Source organism: Cydia amplana, chromosome Z (assembly GCF_948474715.1).
Source record: "Cydia amplana chromosome Z, ilCydAmpl1.1, whole genome shotgun sequence".
Lineage (NCBI taxonomy): Eukaryota > Metazoa > Arthropoda > Insecta > Lepidoptera > Tortricidae > Cydia > Cydia amplana.
The window spans coordinates 14,580,028-14,599,112 of NC_086096.1; the positions used below are offsets into that span (position 1 = coordinate 14,580,028).

Below are 19,085 nucleotides of genomic sequence, written 5' to 3' on the forward strand. Positions count from 1 at the left end.
TTTGTCACAAGGTACGCGCTTCAATTTTGGAACGCATATAACCTATCTTGGGTTATAAATCATTGGTTCTATCATCACAGATTATATAATAGTTCTGTTTTATGGTCAGCGTAAAGCAAAATTTTAAAATATCGCCACTTATCACGTAAGTAGCGATATGATAAGCTATGTCACCTTCTATTATTTTATTGAGTCAAACAGCAACCCAGCTCAGTTATGTCGTGTGTCAGTCGATGTGGTGTCTCATCGTTTATTAGTTTTATATTGTGCGGTAGGTGCTAAAGCATACCAAGTGCGAAAAGCCTTTTGCGAATTTAAAGAAAAATGGAATATCAAAAATGTTATACGAAGCATAAAGCGAATTATGAAAATTTACTAACTCATAACATAATTATGAAATTTTGCCAACTTTTTTCCTGCTTTAAGGCTGGATGTCAATGATAAATTATTACATATGATATCAACAATGAAAGATTTGTGATCTATAATGCGATTTCTCATCCGTTCCAGGGCTATTCTTGTGTGGACCTCTTGAATGCAGGTATGCGGGAGTCGGGAGTCTACTACTTACAAATCAGGGGCACAACTTACTGGTTCCTCAAAGTATACTGTGAACAGAACGTCGCTGATGGTGGCTGGACTGTAAGTACACGTTCACACACAATTACTCTATTCATATAAGGATAAAGGATGACTCACGCTAGACCGGACCGGGCCCGGGCCGACGCGTCCGACACGTCATTTTCTATGACGGCTGATCGGTGATCACGTGGTGCTTAGAAAACGAAGCGTCGGAAGCTCCGGCCCGGCCCTGGCCCGGTCTAGCGTGAGTCATCCTTAACGGTTAGGGACGCAAATTACTAACAATATTAACGTATGGATTTTAACTTTTGTCTTTTATACTCAGTAGTTGCCTATTTAAGTCGCTGTCAGTAGGCGAGTGTAACTGAACTTAGTATCTACCGAATAGGTCCTTTATACATTTAAAAAACTGCTAGACTCCCATTAGTGATTGAGCTGTAGGTAGGTACCTACTGAATACGGCATCAAGGTACCTGCACCAAGGAACATATTTTATTTCTTATTTTTCCTATGTGAACTTAAAGTTTGGTCTATGGAACTAGAGGACATAAAGCAAAATTTGAACCTATTCACAGTTATAAAAGTATGCAATTTTAAAAGAAGGCAAGCTTAAGAACCGGGCCTTTTTTGGCGCAGGTACCTTAGTCTACAATCGAGTGTGGGAGTTTTTATTCCAAAGCAACTATTTCGTTTGATAATACTATCAAGAAAACAGATGAGCCAAATGCTTAAAGAACAAATGAGGTAGGTAACAAAATGTTAAAGTTACGTAGTAATTAGCCTTGTAAGCTTCCATCAAGAATACCGTGGCTCCTGTCCCCATTATTTAGAAATTATCAATGGGTGATATCGGTCTGTAAATTTATAGAATGTTGCGATGTCGATTTTACGACTAAGATTAGCATCGTTATTTTGCAATGAAGCTCATCGTATTGATTGACAAGACCGATGTCCTTCAAATAGGTACGTATTTTATTTACGCAATCTTATACGTAAATGTGTAGCTCCAAGTTATGGAGATGATGTGTAAACACCAGTCATGTTGCAATTTCTGATTATTGGACTGTATCTTTCTTTAGCATTAGCCCGTATTGCCAATACACACTGTATAGGTACCCTATGTACAGTCAGCAGCAAAAGTTTCTAAGCGGGCGAGGTGTTCAAAATTACCTTGACACGCTCCTATTCTCTTAACAATAAAGTCGCGTCAAGATCATTTTGAACACCTAGCCCGCTTGGCAACTATTGCTGCTGACTGTACCTACTCAAAACAAAAATAACTGAACATGAATGTAATATTCCAACACATTAGCAATAGCAGTAGTGTTCGTTATTTATGATATTATTTTCTAATATACGAGTATTCAATGGCGATTGTATTAGGTACGACGATTGGAACCAAATATTGATTTAAAAATTATTCGATCCAAAATGTTAGATTTTTCAAACGGCTTCTATTGCTTCAGGAAAAAATGCAAAAAGTGGGTACACTGTGTAGTGTACCCACTTTTCGCATTTTTTTTTAAACAGAATCATTAAATAATGAATAATAATGAATAATGATGTATTGGTTTGAACTCACGGCCTTGCACGTTATGCGTCAATTTAAGGGTTAAGAATTAGATAGACAAACTAATTGGCATAATAAAACAGAATTACTTACTGCATATATGTATAATAGGTTATCCATCGGCGAGACGACTACGGAGCACTTGCCGAGAACTTCAACAGGGACTGGAGCGATTACAAGAACGGGTTCGGCGAGCCGAACAAGGAGTTCTGGCTCGGCAACGAAAACATCTACATGCTGACCAACAACGACGACTACATGCTGCGCGTCGAGCTGGAGGACTTCGATGGAAACAAACGGTTAGGCTGCCCTATTCAATGTGAAAACGACGCATAAATTATTGTAAATCCTTAATTAATTGCTGATAGCTAATATTTACCCTTATGCATAGGATGGGTTAGGTATTATATCCATTTAGGAAGAAAAGTTTTATAGTTTTAAGTATTTTTTTTGTAAACGGAACATCCGTCCATCTGAGTAAATCAATATTAATAAAATACCTGCCTTAACTCGTTCAATGCAGTTTTGAAACTTTACATACTCATAAGGTATTACATATTATTAATGTGAATAATTATTAAGATGAAAACTGCATGTTTGTTTTTATAATTGCAGATATGCTCAATACTCGCACTTCAAGATATATTCCGAAGCTGAGTACTACAAACTTGAAATCGATGGTTACGAAGGAAATGCCGGGGATTCTCTGAACGACCCTTGGTACGGTTCCAACAACAGTCCCTTCTCTACATACAACAGGTAAAGAACGCAGCGAGTAGGTATAATACTTACTGGCCATTTTGACTTACCTAAAGCAAATATTCTTATTAGTCTTAGTACCTATGTCGGTCTGTGTCGTGGTCAAGTATATTCTGATAGTTTCAATTAAATTCCATTTTAGAGTTTATCAGTTCATGGTATGATTAGGTTAGGTTTTACTTTTTCAAGATATACATCAGTTACATCAGACACAAGAATGTACTAAATATTGCACATTATCCATTTGTATCGCGTTTGGCTTAGGTACTGGACAAAGCCCTTAACATGAGCATGTCGTTTTGCAGAGACAACGACAGGTCGTCGCTGAACTGCGCATCCATGCTGAAGGGTGGCTGGTGGTGGAAGTCCTGCGGCCGGGGACTCAACGGGCTCTACCTGCACGACCCGCAGGACCTCACCGCCCGGCAAGGTTTGATGCTGCATAATGTTAATGTACCTACTCAATTAACCAACCGCTTCACTGGGATGGTTCTAGTAAAGTTATTCAGCGGTATGGCCGTTGATTATATGCGACTTATTTCTGCTATTCTCAATAACTACATAAATATGTAAATAATTAAATTAGACTCGGCCCTAAACTAAGCTGACTTACTTGTCATTTACCTACCTACTTAGCGGTGGCAACGATGATATTGATAAGAAATTTATTTTACCAGACACGAATTACCTAGAAGTTGAAATTATTGTTATCCATGACTGCCATGAGTTGTAACACTATTATTGGGCTTTATACAGCATAGTACCAATGCGCTCAGTGCCGGCCCAAGCCCTTGACCAGGGTAGAGCGAAATCGGGTTTTGGCGCCCATCGTTGAAGTTTTCAAGCGTATTTTCCACCCCCCCTCGCCACACTCGCAAATTTTTTTTTTCTCATTCCATTTTGGCGCCCCCCTTGCCATTCGGCGCCTAGAGCGGCCGCTCTACCCTAGATCCGGCCCTGAGTGCGCTGTACGATAATAAAGACATAAGTAGTATAAGTACGTTCCTTAATATAGCAATAGTTTTGTAATACATAAGTACTCTTCCGGTTTCCAGGGATCGTGTGGTTCCGCTGGCGAGGCTGGGACTACACGCTGAAGCGCGCCTCCATGATGATCAAGCCGCGGCCGCTGCAGCCCAACACATGAAGCTACTCCACGCACTTTGTTTAACACTTCCTTTCAATCGCCAACTTTATTCATCGTAACAGTTTCGGCAACCAAGGCTCGGAACCGGTTTTTTCTTCATACAAAAAATATAGGTATTATTCCGTTCTTTTTCGTTCTTTGATTTATTATTTAATTTTTAATGGGACAACGAAGTTGTTACCTAAATACACGATCAGTCCTACGTAAAGAGCATAAAATAATTAAAAATATTGGGCTATTTTGGGTTTTACAAAAAACCGGTTCCGAGCCCAGTCGGCAACTGAAACTAAATTGTAAAATTTAGTTGACGATTGAATAAATTCAAAAGAGTGTCTTATTATGTTCGTGTTGCCTATTAATACTAAGATTTAAACGATACTAAAATTGCCAATTTTTGGTGCTGTAGATATTAAGCTCTTGTATGGGCTTTGAGATGTAATTCGCATTCGTTCACTCAATACCGCCTTTGTAAATCAATCATCAAAATCATTTGGAATCTATCATTCATTGTCAATGGATCAAGTAATGTATCGGTCTGTGATATAAAATAAGAATACATTTTCCAACAAAAATCATTTACGGTATCTTCGTTGTTTGTTTGGTCGGACCCCACCGACCTATATGTGTAGGTATAGGTTTTAATCAAACGTGCCTACGTTGTCATCGTTGGCATGGGACCTAGAGGCAACTCATCGCTCAAAAAACTATTTTTTCCGTTTTTCTGTACATAATTTCTTCTCTCTCAATCATCTTTTCATCTCTTCATCGCCATTTAATAATGTGTAAGTCATATATTTCGACGTTGAAAATGTGTATATAATATACCTATACTTAGAGCTATCCATAGCTAATTTTTTTTCTGGCCCATGTTTCGGTTAGGTACCTACATTAAAGCATCTAAAAATGTGGTGGGGTGGCGACTCCTGCTACTTAGGTATAGGATACTCAACGGTATTCATACGTAGGAAGTTTCCTACCGAAACCTGCGGCCACGGTACGCTATCTTTGGCACGCCGCGTTTCATACTTACATCAGAAGTATCAGAAGGCGCTCATACAGTACAACCTCGAGTATTCGAACTTTATTCAGGGTTTTTAGGGTTCCGTAGCCAAATGGCAAAAAACGGAACCCTTATAGATTCGTCATGTCTGTCTGTCTGTCTGTCTGTCCGTCTGTCCGTCTGTCTGTCCGTCCGTATGTCACAGCCACTTTTCTCCGAAACTATAAGAACTATCCTGTTGAAACTTGGTAAGTAGATGTATTCTGTGAACCGCATTAAGATTTTCACACAAAAATAGAAAAAAAACAATAAATTTTTGGGGTTCCCCATACTTCGAACTGAAACTCAAAAATTTTTTTTTCATCAAACCCATACGTGTGTGGTATCTATGGATAGGTCTTCAAAAATGATATTGAGGTTTCTAATATCATTTTTTTCTAAACTGAATAGTTTGCGCGGGAGACACTTCCAAAGTGGTAAAATGTGTGTGTCCCCCCCCCCTGTAACTTCTAAAATAAGAGAATAATAAAACTAAAAAAAATATATGATGTACATTACCATGTAAACTTCCACCGAAAATTGGTTTGAACGAGATCTAGTAAGTAGTTTTTTTTTATACGTCATAAATCGCCTAAATACGGAACCCTTCATGGGCGAGTGCGACTCGCACTTGGCCGCTTTTTTTTATACAGTATAATTTGTACATCATTTTTTAATATATTATACTGTTTTTATGTATAAAGGTATAGTTTTTGTTTGATATTGTCCAAAAAAACATCATATTGATTATCCTAACTTTTGATTATCTGAACTAGTAGTCCCTGTCAAGTTCTATCCGATTAGCTTGAATAATCGAGGTTCTACTGTACTGTACATATTAAAAAATGCGCTTTAACGGATTTTATATTAAACTAAGGTTGTCATATACATTGACGAGTTACGAGAGTCCTGTATAGCTTTTTAGATAGATTTTCTTAAGGTGTTTAAGCAAATTAAAAGAATATCAAATCATGTATATTAGGTATACACTAGGTACCTATCTAATTATTCCACTATAGATGCCATTCCGAGCTCTTGGTTTTTTGCTAATTCTGTAATCTGTGATGTTTCGGCATACAAGCGCTAGTTTCCTCGTCGGTTTTGACTGTTTTCCTTGTGTAAATAACAGATATTCTATCTAACTACTATTATCAACGTGCCACATTACGCTCTACATTCATTAATTTATTGTTCATTTAATTTGATACATACAATGTTTCCTTGCATACATCATAATTAGATTTTTAATTTAGATATAAGATGAAATTGTAATTAAGATGTAAATAATATTTTATACAATAATTGAAGGCACATACTTATTAATTCAAGGAACTGTTCTTACTTCCTGTTTGTATGTAAAAGTTGCCGTGTATAAAAATAAAAGGAATTATTTGTAAAATGTATGTTTTTTGTCTATATATATATATATATATTATAAATATATATGTATATATATATTTTTTTTTCTGAATACCTCTGCATTCGAAACGTGCATTAGCGCACGAGGAAACATTTATTTGAAAAAACAAATCGCGGCACACGACCTACGAGAGGTAAAGTCAATGCAAATTCTGGTTTCGCGCCTTTTACAATACCAAAGAGTAAAGTAAGTTGTTACAATACCCTCATAAGTACTACTATTGACTACATTGGTCAAGGGTCAAGCCATGGTCAAGCAGATCTTGTCACTGTCAGTAGAAAAAGGCGGCAAATTTGAAAAATGTTGGCGCGAAGGGATATCGTCCCATAGACAATTTTAATTTCGCACCTTTTTTTACTGACAAGTTGGTCAACTCTTGGGCCAATTAGATTAAGCCCCATCCAGATTATGTGCGTGAATCGCGGGCTAAGCCGCGAACGCGAGTATGGAGTCGATTTCGCTGTCGCGAAAATGTATGGAGGGGGCTTTACCTTTAGATACACCCGGCCGCCGGCAACTTTCTATCGGGAGCCGAGGCCCCATGGTATAGTATCTCTGAAGACGAGTAATGTAATGCTGATAATAACGCCATCTGTGGGTTATGCTCTAAGTCTATTCCTCAGCCGTGGTGCCTTGCTTAGCTAAAAAGCGGTATCTGAATTGAAAATGTTATGCAAACAAGTACCTTAAAATTTAAATCATACAGTTCAATTTCCAGTTCATTCGTTTTTGAGGTACCGCCTTTTAGCATAAGGAGGGCTGAGTGTGACTAGACATAATTCTTGTACGTAGATGGTAGAAAACAAAATATACCAAACAAATATTTAAGCAGGTAACTTAATCGTATTTAATTAAATCTAGAAGAATATATTTTAATAAAAAATGTTTTGAGATAGTTACTAACCTTACGTTGCAAATGAACTAGGAAACAAATTAATTTTGAAATGTAAGTAGGTAGTTTTTTTAATATGTACCTAGTGCAAACACCGTAAAATGAGAGATTGCCGTATTTGACGAATAAAAAAAACTGATTGACGTTTGGTTTGACGGGAAATTTTTAAATTATTTCAAAACTACCATCTATGTTTCAAACTGGTTTTTAATAGAAGTATATTATTCCCAATATTTCTTTATATGTGATATAAAGCTAACCTTGTGATTTGTATTAAATTGATCTTTTATCTATACACATAAACCAACGCGGGCAAGACGAAAGAAAAGCAATGGCACCGCGCCGATGCCGTGTGCTTTCATGTGAAAAAAATGGCGAGGAGTTGGCGAAGTTTATGTTAAAACGAAGCATCATATTTTTAATCAATAATTGGTGCAGAGAAATAAATGAGATTTTAATGGAGAAAACCACATTTTGGGACCAGGAGGACGAGATGAATAACTTTTCGCAGATTGTTTAAACACAGAAGCGCGCTTAAGCCTTTCTTTTTTAGTTACTGTGAACGTATGTAAATAATTACTTTTATTATATTATATATTATACTTAAACTAATGTCAGTTTTCATTCATTTATTGAAAAAAAAATACTGATTTATGTAGTTTCCTGTAAAAATGCAACGAACGACAAATTACTACATATAGCTGGTCAACCAAATCTTGTCAGTAAAAAAAGGCGCGAAATTCAAATTTTCTATGGGACGATATCCCTTCGCGCCTACATTTTTCAAATTTGCCGCCTTTTTCTACTGTCAAGATCTGGTTGACTAAGTATAAATCAGTTTCCAATAATAAAATTGTTAGAGTCTGTGCGGAAAGAGAAGAGTCGTGGAATGTATGGGGCCCAATACATTTCACGACTCTTCTCTTTCCGAACAGACTCTACCTGTAGGGTAAAGAGCCCACAGGTATGTGCATGTGTGCGTATGTGTGTGTGTACATGTGTGCGTGTTTCTGTATACACAATCTCATTAGTTGAGAGCAGGTCCGCTAGGGGCAGCACTAGTAGAGACGTGAACATGAAATGTCCGAGAGTTTCTTATCTATTACAGTAATAACATATACTAATCTATGCACACCACGTTCGATCTGTCGCACTTTTAAATTCGTACGTAAGTGTGACAGGGAGGTAACACGTCGTACGTGGTTCGTGGAAGTAAAAGTGCTAACACTATCGCACCGCACCCTGACCTTGGAGCGTCGCACCCATAAGTGCGAGCGAGAAAGAGATATCTGTTTCTCGCTCTCACTTATGGGTGCGACGCACCAAGGTCGCGGTGCAGTGCGATAGTGTGTTAGCACACTAACTCTTGCAAGGGACGTTTTCCGTTTCACGTAATAAGCCATCTTTAACAATAAAGTCCGTCAACCAAATCTTGTCAGTAGTAAAAGGCGGCAAATTTGAAAAATCGCGGGTTAGCAACACTGTGTTCAAATAATTCCAAAACGCGTGTCATCAGTGTTTTATCTGTGGAATGTGGATCGTGAATGACAGCCGTCACCTTATTTGTTTTCATTTGGTTTTCATTCTGAATCGTTTCTGTTTCAAGAGATATTTCTGCTGTCACCATTAAATACCAATACATTAAATAAGAATAAGCAAAGCTAAGGGGCCTACAATGTACAATCATGCTCGTTGATGGTAAACATTACTAAAAATGGAGGTTATGACAAGTACTGGAAGAACTCTTTCGAACTTTTAAGATTATGTTCAGTTTTTTTGTTTTAGGGTTAAAAGGCATAAATAAAATGAAAACGTATGCCTAAATCTATCCAACAAGACCATAAATTGTGTCCTGGAAACCGTCCATAGGCCCACATGTCTAATATTTTCAGCAATCAGTTGTGACTATTTACAAAGGTAAACCTTTTAAACAGTATTAAGAGCCTTGATTATATCGCCGTTCTTTCGCAATATCTACCTAATCCATACATGTTTGTTGCAGGATTAAATCTTGCCCAATATAAGGCGTTCGTAGTAGAAAGTATCTCTTCAGACAATACTTACCTATGGCGGTTTATATACGTGTACAACGCAACCAAGTCGAAAAGTGCCCCTTATCTTATTTACCTTTAAATTAAATAAACACCCAAATATCAGTTGTTTTATTTTTAATATGTATATTGTACAATATATACCAATCAAAAAAATTACACAGGTATGTCATATTCATTCAGAACAGTACACTAATTTACATTAACAAGTGGCATATTATATTGTAAATAACAAATATATGCACTATCTAATTATCTGCATTTTGATATGATTTTATTTTAGTAAACTTAGAAGACATAGGGAACAAAGAGAATATAAGCACTACGATAGAGAGTTGTTTTTGATATCTTCAAATTTGTTCATCATTTTGATTAACATTGTTTTAACATCGCTTTTAAATTGTCCGTCCATGTTTCAATTTTTTTCAATAAACCGCGAGTGACAATTTGAATTGACGTACGCAGGGCGCGCTCAGCGGAAAAAAAAATCTTATGGTTCGATGTACATTGCTGCTTTTCTTAGCGCAATACTGCTCTTTGAGTGTTGCCCTACTTTAGTTTGCTTTACATTGCTACTGACAAGATTTGGTTGACGGACTATATTTAACATATAAAAATACAGATTGCATTTGTAATATTTTTTACATTTCTAAAGCCCCCTCCAGACTATGTGCGTGAATCGCGGGTGAAGCCGCGAACGCCAGTGTGGAGGGGGCTAAATATTGTTAACGATGTGAAATAATTTACTGATTTGATAATTTGATGACACCACTGATGGGACGGAAAACGGCGGGCCCGTTAGCAAGTGTGGATCTTATGATCTTAGGCCCGTAACACAGTACCGCACCGCACCGCGACCTTGGTGCGTGCGCCGCACCCTGCCGCACCCATAAGTGAGAGCGAGAAACAGATATGTCTTTCTCGCTCTCACTTATGAGTGCGGCGCACCGTGATCTTGGTGCGGTGCGGTAGTGTGTTATGGCTTTTTTATATAGAGTCTGTGCGGAAAGAGAAGAGTCGTGAAATGTATGGGATCCATAGATGGTAGTATTTCTATAGATGTGGCCTACCGCGTGCCCCCGTAAGGGATAGACATAGATGACGTCACAAACCCGGGGATACCATATAGGTAAAAATTACCCCAATATTATCAAATATTGGAGTAATTTTAATCACGTTCGCGAGTTGTTCGCCTACGTAAGACGCAGCGATAAATAAAATATCAATATGAATGAGTTTCTTTTGTCTACTGCATAGATGTATTAAGTGGTATCCAGACAAGACAATTTTTCGCCAATCTGATGAAATTCTCCGATCGAATCAGCAGGTGCGGACAGTAATAACATATACTAATCTATGGGTGCAGACAAATAAAAATGTCGTAAATTTTCATAGTAGTTATTTATGGAATGCAAATTTCCTGATCAAATCAACTGATTTGATCAGTCCCGTCTGGTTACCACTTTATTTACTGAGAACAGTACGGATATGATGGTCGTTCTTGTCTACGTGACAGCGTGATAAAACGGTGTCCGTCACTTTCTTTCCCACGGTGTTAAACAGTGACAGTTATTTTATCACGTGGATAAAGATGGATAAAGCTATCCATAATAGGCTGGCAGATGGCAGATTGGCTTAAATTGTCTATGGACTTGGACCTACATGCCATTATGCTTGTGCTCTTGTGCATTTTCAATAATTGCAATCTTTGCAATGCACGGCGCTGTCTGCGCTCGCTGTCATTTATGTGATTGTGGGTGGCAATATAGGTAATGTAAACTAACTATAATCAGCGAAGAGTTATAACAATCGTACGATGTGTAATTTTATCTTTGTAACTAATTCACTCTACCCGGATACCTTATTTGAATTCCTATGAAGTTAGCCATACATAATTATTTTCTTGCATAATTTATGGACGTACGGAGCAGGCTGAAGCAACTAGGAACAAAAAAAAGTTTTGTATGGAAGTTGGTGACCTCAGCATAGCCAAAGAAACAAAATAAAACGTCAGTGCTATTTAACTTTCAAGTCAACTGTCAGCCATATTGCTTTGCTTGTCATGGCGCCTTGCATGTGTTACTCGCGTATTTCTTGGAGTTGAATTTTCTAAAGCCTTTACCATTTTCAAATACAATCAAATGTTATAAAAACATATAGTGACTCCATAGATTTTGTGTAAATGCCACCGAAAATCAAGGTCTTTAAATGCGAAATATGTGGCAATCGCTACACTCGCGATGTTCCCAAAAAAAGAAAGTTCATGACGAAATTTCCGTTGGATGAAGACCGGTAAGTATTGCTTTAGATACTTTTAGCCTTATTTTGGTGTAGCAGGCTATAAACACATCGAAAATTAGATATTTCATTTCCATTTTCATTGTCAACTAGGGATGTACTACAAGTATCGATAACTGCAGCTTTGTTTATCAATGTAAATAATATAGATAATTAATTCTCCGAAAATTTTCCCAGACGCATATCTTGCAGGAAATTTTCCTTTTGCCATTATACCTAGTCGCATAATTTCCTATTTTTAGAATCTCCCTTTCACGCCACATTTTGCTTGCAAACTGTAATTATATAACACATTTAGATGTTTTTTTTCTGTATGTTTTCAGGTGCAAGCAGTGGGTCAAATTAATTGGGAACGAAGACCTGGTGTATCTTCCCATAGAAAAGTTACATGCATTAAAATTTGTATGCGGAGTCCATTTCGAAAAAAAAAAAGCTTTTAATAAAATAAACATGTGTCATTTTGCTCCATCCTCCAAAATATTTCTGGTCCACATTTAAGTCCAACCATGTATTAGTCCACTCAAAGAACACTATATATAACGTACGACTTAAATGTGAACTCTATCCTAACCCGAGTACGAAATTTGTTGACAGGAGCCTATATTTCAACCATCCCCATTTTATCGATATCGATAAAATACGCAAGCGTGTAGGATACTACACTATTTAAGTCTGTTGTTATGTTGGTACTGTTCTTTGACAGTTCTTTGTCGTACATGTTGGTACTGTTCTTTGACAGTTCTTTGTCGTACATGTTGGTACTGTTCTTTGACAGTTCTTTGTCGTACATGTTGGTAATGATTGGAGAACCAAACATACACAGACTGCAAAAACTGATTCAAATCGCTAATATGGAAGTCCCGTCTCTCTCTTAAAACTTAGTGATTATATTCTCTTTGGTGATAGTGGCATAGGTAAATAGTAGGTAATTCGACTGTGTTTGCTGCAGTCTTCAGCGAGGTGTTTTGGTATGTTTTTAGCACTTTAATAATAATGCAATTGTGGCTCAACAGCCTCAACATATTATTTAGTAAGCATTAAAAATAAAAGATAAACAAAATTAGAACTACGTATGAAATAAGGCATTAAAGTATAAATTGTGTTAAGTGAAAGTTTAAATAAATAATGCTGATATTCTGGACCTTAGTTGGGAGCTTTTGGATGGATTTGGTTATATATTGTATATTTGATTAGGTATACATTAACAACCAAGGTACAGAACTAAAATACTTGCCACTTAACTTGTGTGGAGTAGTATTCAACCTCTGTTACTAATTATACATGTCCTACTCTATTCTATTAATTTTACCCATATATTATATTACATACAGCTCTTTTTGTGTCTTGCACACAAACTGTAACTATCTTCCCTACCTTATCGGGTATGGTTTATTCTGTTTTTAGCTACTATCACTACTTATTAATTTCTTGCTTTTCAGACCATGTGGGGCCTATTCTTCTCTCTGCTGAGCTGGGTGGGGCTCAGCCCTGTCCCATTTGTTGCAGACTTGATTGGAACATCAGAACCGGCTCTCAAATTGCTCCTGTCGATCTTTATGGTCTATCCTCTGGCAATAGTATACCATCAATATGTCAAACAACATAAAGTGTTACGGAATATCTACTTCATTGTGACAGGCTTTGACATAGCTCTATACAACTTTGGAATATCAATGTACCATAACCTTATCCCAACGCTTGGTATATATTTAACCACAATGATTTTTGGGCCAGGAAAGATAAATGTTATTATAACATTTGTGTTAAATGTAACTTATCTTATGGCTGGATATATTTTGACAGAATCTGAAGACTATGACATTACATGGACAATGCCTCACTGTGTGTTGACTCTGAAGCTTATAGCGTTGTCATTTGACATGTGGGACTACCAAAGGATGAAAGCAGGAGAGCAACTGTCTGCTACAAATCAAAAGACAGCAATTGAGAATCCACCCACATTAGTGGAGCTGCTTGGATTTGTGTACTTTCCCTCCTGTTTCCTAGTGGGCCCTCAGTTTTCATTCCAACGCTACATTGACTTTGTCCATGGGAAGTTCCCATTGGAGCAGCATGCTGGCCTATATGAAAAGGAATCACTCAAGAGACTTCTGCAAGGCATACTTTATTTGGTAGCATTCCAACTAGGAGGTAAGCACTTTCCATGCAATAATTAAATATACTACAATATTTGTCCCAAATTATGTTATAGTATTTATATGAATAATATTCATTTGACCCAGTTTAAGATAATAAAATTCTATAATTCAATTAGGTTTAGTTAATAAACCTTTTATTATTATATTCTCTAAATCGTAATTGCAATGAAGACATAACACTCGACTATGTACAATAATAATTATGTAGGTAGGTACACTACCAACACATTCAGAAATGTTGTTGTTCAGCAAATTAGTAGATACTGTAGATATTTTTGTGGTGCATCTATGGTTGAGATACCTAGTACCGTTGAAAAATTAATTATGTCGAGAAATTGAGTTTTCCGTTTCTTCCTTTAAGTATTTCTAATATTGCTCCTTAGATGCGTTCGTATTAGCAATAATGAACGAAAACCTTATGGATTTTTTGTTATATTTCAGTAAGTGTATTTAGTATGCAGTACATGCAATCAGACGAGTTCTGGGAGCGGTCCATCTTCTACCGCCACCTGTATTGCGGGCTGTGGGCGCACTTTGCTCTCTACAAGTACATATCCTGCTGGCTGCTCACTGAAGGTAACTACTGTTAATACTAACCAATTAGTATAACCATACACGTAAGTTCCTACATAATAATTTTGATAAGCTATTCTGTGTCAATATAACAATATGAGTACCTAGATAAATTTGTATTACGTGATTATGATTATGAATACCTAAACTATTTTAGCCATAGAGGGTAGCATCCTATAGAAGTGGTCTACGCGTGCCTCCGTGAGGGACAAAACATACGCAATGCGACACTATGATTGGTCGAATTTATTTGTTATGGTGGGCAACAAATCAATTCGACCAATCATGCATAATAATTTACGGTGGGGAATAAAAAAAAAGTGAGACTGTGACAAGGACAAACAATAATAGCGCTTTCGCTGCTACTCCTACTGAAAGATACATAAGACTATCCCGTTCTGTCAGTTATCCCCACCACTCATGCCCAATCCAGTTTAATACTAGATTCATGATTTTAGCTGACCCGGTGAACTTCGTTTCACCTAAAGTGTCATTCAATAGAACTTGCTAACTATGTAAACAAAAGTTACTAGTAAATTGACATTCAGTGTCAATTTTAGTATGGCGGTTTGTTTACATAGTTGAATGACACTTTAGGTACATATATGCATTTGGTTTTTTTTGCACGTTGAATACGGATTATACAACCATTGTATTAAAGCCTGATTAATTGGTTGTAAATACGGGAATACAAGAAAATTGAGCGGTGTGAAAATGAAGTCTTGACGGAATTATATTAGGAGTGACTGCCAAAGATCATGTTCATACTTCATAGTGATATTCTTGTTTAGCGTATTAATATTTCTTTTTTCGTAAAGTATTTGTACTTCCGTCGATTAACAATTACCTACTTACGTAAGGTTCAAGATCAAACTCATTACTTATGTCTTACTATGGGTGCCTATCTACTCTTGCATACAAATTATTTGTAGTACCTAATAGGTAATTTGTTAATTACATTCTTGTTTGAACAATGACAGGTGTTTGGAATTTGTAACACTACATGCTAATTCAGGGTCTATGTGTTGCAATGCGCAATGCACATTGTGCATGTGTCTGGTCTTGTGGTACATTTTCGCTTTAGGTAGGTAGATGTCCTTGGGCGAATTTCTTGCAAATGTTATGACTTAGTTGATCACACGTACCCATTGGTTCAATATTCTGTATTTCAACCCTAAAAATTACTATCTTTGTATCCTTTCGGCTCCGCAAAATGAAATGAAAATGGCTAGAAAAAAATAAACTTGTTTATTAAAATAAAAGCTATTTACAAATAGAGCTTTTTAGTAAAACAGTTTCACTAAAATCTTGGTTGTTCTTTTTATGTACCTAAGGCCCTGTTTGCAAATGTAGGCATATGAACTCGCACCAAACACTAATCAAAGTTTAAATACGCCCTATGGTGTATTTTGAGTTAACCGTAAGTTTATAGGATAGTTTTGAGCAGTGCCGGCCTGAGCCCTTGATCAGGGTAGAGCGAAATCGGGTTTTGGCGCCCTTCGTTGAAGTTTTCAAGCGTATTTTCAAACCCCCCCCCCCCTCGCCACACTCGCGTCTGTTAACCATTAAAACATTGTTTTTTCTCATTTGCCATTTGGCGCCCCCCTTGCCATCCGGCGCCTAGAGCGGCCGCTCCACTCGCTCTACCCTAGATCCGACCCTGGTTTTGAGAAACTTGGAGTACCTATTGTTATGTGCGATTCTCACGAGTCGGGCCGAGCCGGAGCGCATTTTCAATACGCATATAATACCTACATTATGTATAGCAGAAGCGATTTAATCCGTCCGGAGCCTGTCGCATTCGCGAGGAGCCGACCGGCTTGCGGCCGTAAAAATGTTAAATGCGCGCCGACTCCGCCCATTCGGTGAGAATCGTACGTAGTTATTGGACTCGTAAGTCACAAAGTTATATTGTTTTTCCCTTTACTCGTATATCAACACATGTATTTTTGGTTTGTCCCTCGCGCCATCTTTTTCCGCTAGTAGGAACACTTGACTTGATATGTAAGTACATGACTCTTGTAATAGTTTTACTGGTCCTAAATCCACATCTCATCTACCTAGGACCATTAAAACTATAGTATACCTATAGTGCAGTGGTTCCTAACCTTTTCAGTCCGGTCACCCCTATGACTAACTAGGGAACCTGATTTTACCCCTCCTCCCAATGGTAATAAAAAAGTTAAACGTGTACGTTTGTTGTAGTTGTATTGTTATATTAGGTTAGCTTATTACCCCCGTAAAATACCAGTTTTACCCCCACGGGGGTAATTACCCCCAGGTTAGGAACCACTGCTATAGTGTAATATAATTGATGTGTTTTTGCAGCGTCATGCATCCGGTTCGGGTTGTCGTACAACGGGTGTGCGCCGGCGGCGGGCGGCGCGCTGGCGCCGCGCTGGGACGGCTGCAGCAACATCAAGCTGCTGCGGTTCGAGTTCGCCACCAAGTTCCAGCACTACATCGACAGCTTCAACTGCAACACCAACCACTTCGCCGCCGAGTACATCTACAAGCGACTCAAATTTCTCGGCAACAGAAACGCCAGCCAATTTTTCACATTACTATTCTTAGCGCTCTGGCACGGAACCGGGTCCGGTTATTATATGACTTTCTTCAACGAATTCATTATCATATTCATGGAGAAAGGTTTAGAATCTATTTTGACCAAACACGAGTTTTATCATAACATGTGGTCCAACAATATCGTGCAGTACATTTTGTACGCCGTGCTGAAGCTGTACACCATCGTGTTTATGGGTTGGAGTTTGGTTCCTTTTGACCTCAAATCTTTCTCCAAGTGGTGGAACATCTACTCGAGTCTGTATTTTTCAGGATTTTTCCTCTTTATACCGTGGGCATTCGTTTATAAGCCACTCATAATTGCTGGAATCAAACACTTCAAGTTAAAAGTGAAGTCTCAATGAAATAAGGGTACTTATCTAGGCTCTAATAAGTGACTCAAAGTAAAGATTGGAACTACAAGTGATATCTATAAATACTGGGTACTGTGAGTAGATCCAATAGTGAGCGAGTGTTTTCGTAGACTCAGAACTAGGGTTTGCAATCCGGATCCGAAATGTATGAAATTATCCGGATCTGGATCCGGATCCGCGGATATTCCCATACATTTCGGATCCGTCGTGCAAACCCTACTCAGAACATGTACAATTCAGACATTAATCTTTCAAGTAGATAATGCATTGACAAATCTTACCCTATAATTCTAACTTTTCTAACCTATCGTCGTATTCGAAGTGTTTAAAATAATGTACTTAAACAAACAAAACCACGAGGTTCCGTCATTCGGTCCATGATATAATACCAAACGTACCTACGTCTGTATATATTATATGGTAGGTATATATTATTAGCGTAATGATTAATAAATAAAAAAATATAATAAATTAACCAAATTACGTCATTAAAATGCCTAAAAAACATACTATATTAAACAAATTTAGTACCTAGTTATAGAAATGTGATAATAAAAGGTTTTGTGCTTATGCGACTTTCCGAAGTAGATAGGTAGATACGTAGTTAAATTTATTATTAAATACTTATACAAGTGTAACTCTTAGTATAATCTAGTTGGCTTTCTTTACTATAATAGCTACCACGTACCTACCCTGTTTTATCAACTCTTTAACTCATGCTTAGTTTCCGAATAAACGGGTTTATCTTTATCTGTAGTAAATTTCACTCAAACCTTTTGTTTTTATAATAATCTTCTAAACTACATAGCTTAATACCTATGTATGGCTGTGATGTGAAGAAGCACAAAGTTCAAAATGTCCACCGCTTTATATTTATAATAGGTATCTAATAATTCGTACGATAGAGCTGTCACAGACTCTAACATTCAGTACAATTTACAGATATACAGAGACGTAGATATATATTGAGATCCTGTAATTCGCAGTAGACCGTACCATTCCACATAGATTGCCGATGGATAAAATAATTAAGATTACAGCTTATGCTGTTCTCATTTGGCAGGCCAGATTGGATCTGCTACAGTAGAAATTGCTCACGTTCAGAAGTCGGAAGCTTGTAATCCTGAGGCATTCATTCGTAGAACATATGTTGACGATGTTTTTAAGGTTAACGCACACTCGTTAAATCGACGCCGTAAAGTGCAATCACGTAAATACCTAGTAAGAATTTTAATAACTTAGAATTTCTTACAGATACCATACATATAGTACATTAATTTAATTTAATTTATGAAACGGTGAACGTTTACGTTGAACGTAGGTACATACCGCACCAATATCTAGTCCGCTCGGACTCTGTAGTAGGCCCGGCCCGCACAGAATTGCTATATATATCTAGGTATAGTTATTGCTACTACTCAGCGAGTCGTGCCTTAGGTATAGTTAGAGCGGAATGGATGATTGGTGCGAGCCATCAAGTACTTAGTTGCGCAGTAATAGGTAACACACCATAATAAACTACTTGATACTAACATAATTATAGTTTAACCCGTGGAACGCCCTAGTACCACACGTGTGATACTAACTCCATATCTGGCGGTCTAGTATGAGTTGCGTTCTCGCGCGTGACTCCATACATCTTGCGCGACTTCAAGTATG

The 19,085-nt window shown here is 37.5% G+C and overlaps 2 protein-coding genes across 2 annotated transcripts in view; both read left to right on the top strand.

Moving 5' to 3' along the window:
- The window catches only part of LOC134661164 (fibrinogen alpha chain), a 95,906-nt gene extending 91,781 nt beyond the window's left edge, over positions 1-4,125 (top strand). Inside the window, exons 4-8 of the mRNA XM_063517120.1 lie at positions 511-642; positions 2,264-2,451; positions 2,768-2,911; positions 3,217-3,341; positions 3,967-4,125. Coding sequence (XP_063373190.1) covers positions 511-642; positions 2,264-2,451; positions 2,768-2,911; positions 3,217-3,341; positions 3,967-4,058 — 681 coding nt within the window. The 3' untranslated portion in view covers positions 4,059-4,125. The remainder of the gene's footprint in view (positions 1-510; positions 643-2,263; positions 2,452-2,767; positions 2,912-3,216; positions 3,342-3,966) is intronic.
- Positions 4,126-13,176: 9,051 nt separating this feature from the next.
- LOC134661819 (lysophospholipid acyltransferase 5) lies at positions 13,177-17,537 on the top strand. Its single transcript, XM_063518013.1, has 3 exons — positions 13,177-13,909; positions 14,359-14,493; positions 16,819-17,537. The coding sequence occupies exons 1-3, from the start codon at positions 13,201-13,203 to the stop codon at positions 17,415-17,417; spliced, it is 1,443 nt and encodes a 480-aa protein (XP_063374083.1). The 5' UTR covers positions 13,177-13,200; the 3' UTR covers positions 17,418-17,537.
- Positions 17,538-19,085: the final 1,548 nt, after the last annotated feature.

Coding starts and splice junctions, on each gene's coding strand:
- LOC134661819 (XM_063518013.1), top strand. CDS start 13,201: ATGTGGGGCCTATTCTTCTCTCTGCTGAGCTGGGTGGGGCTCAGCCCT. Junction 13,910..14,358: donor GGTAGCATTCCAACTAGGAG/GTAAGCACTTTC, acceptor GTTATATTTCAG/TAAGTGTATTTAGTATGCAG. Junction 14,494..16,818: donor CTGCTGGCTGCTCACTGAAG/GTAACTACTGTT, acceptor GTGTTTTTGCAG/CGTCATGCATCCGGTTCGGG.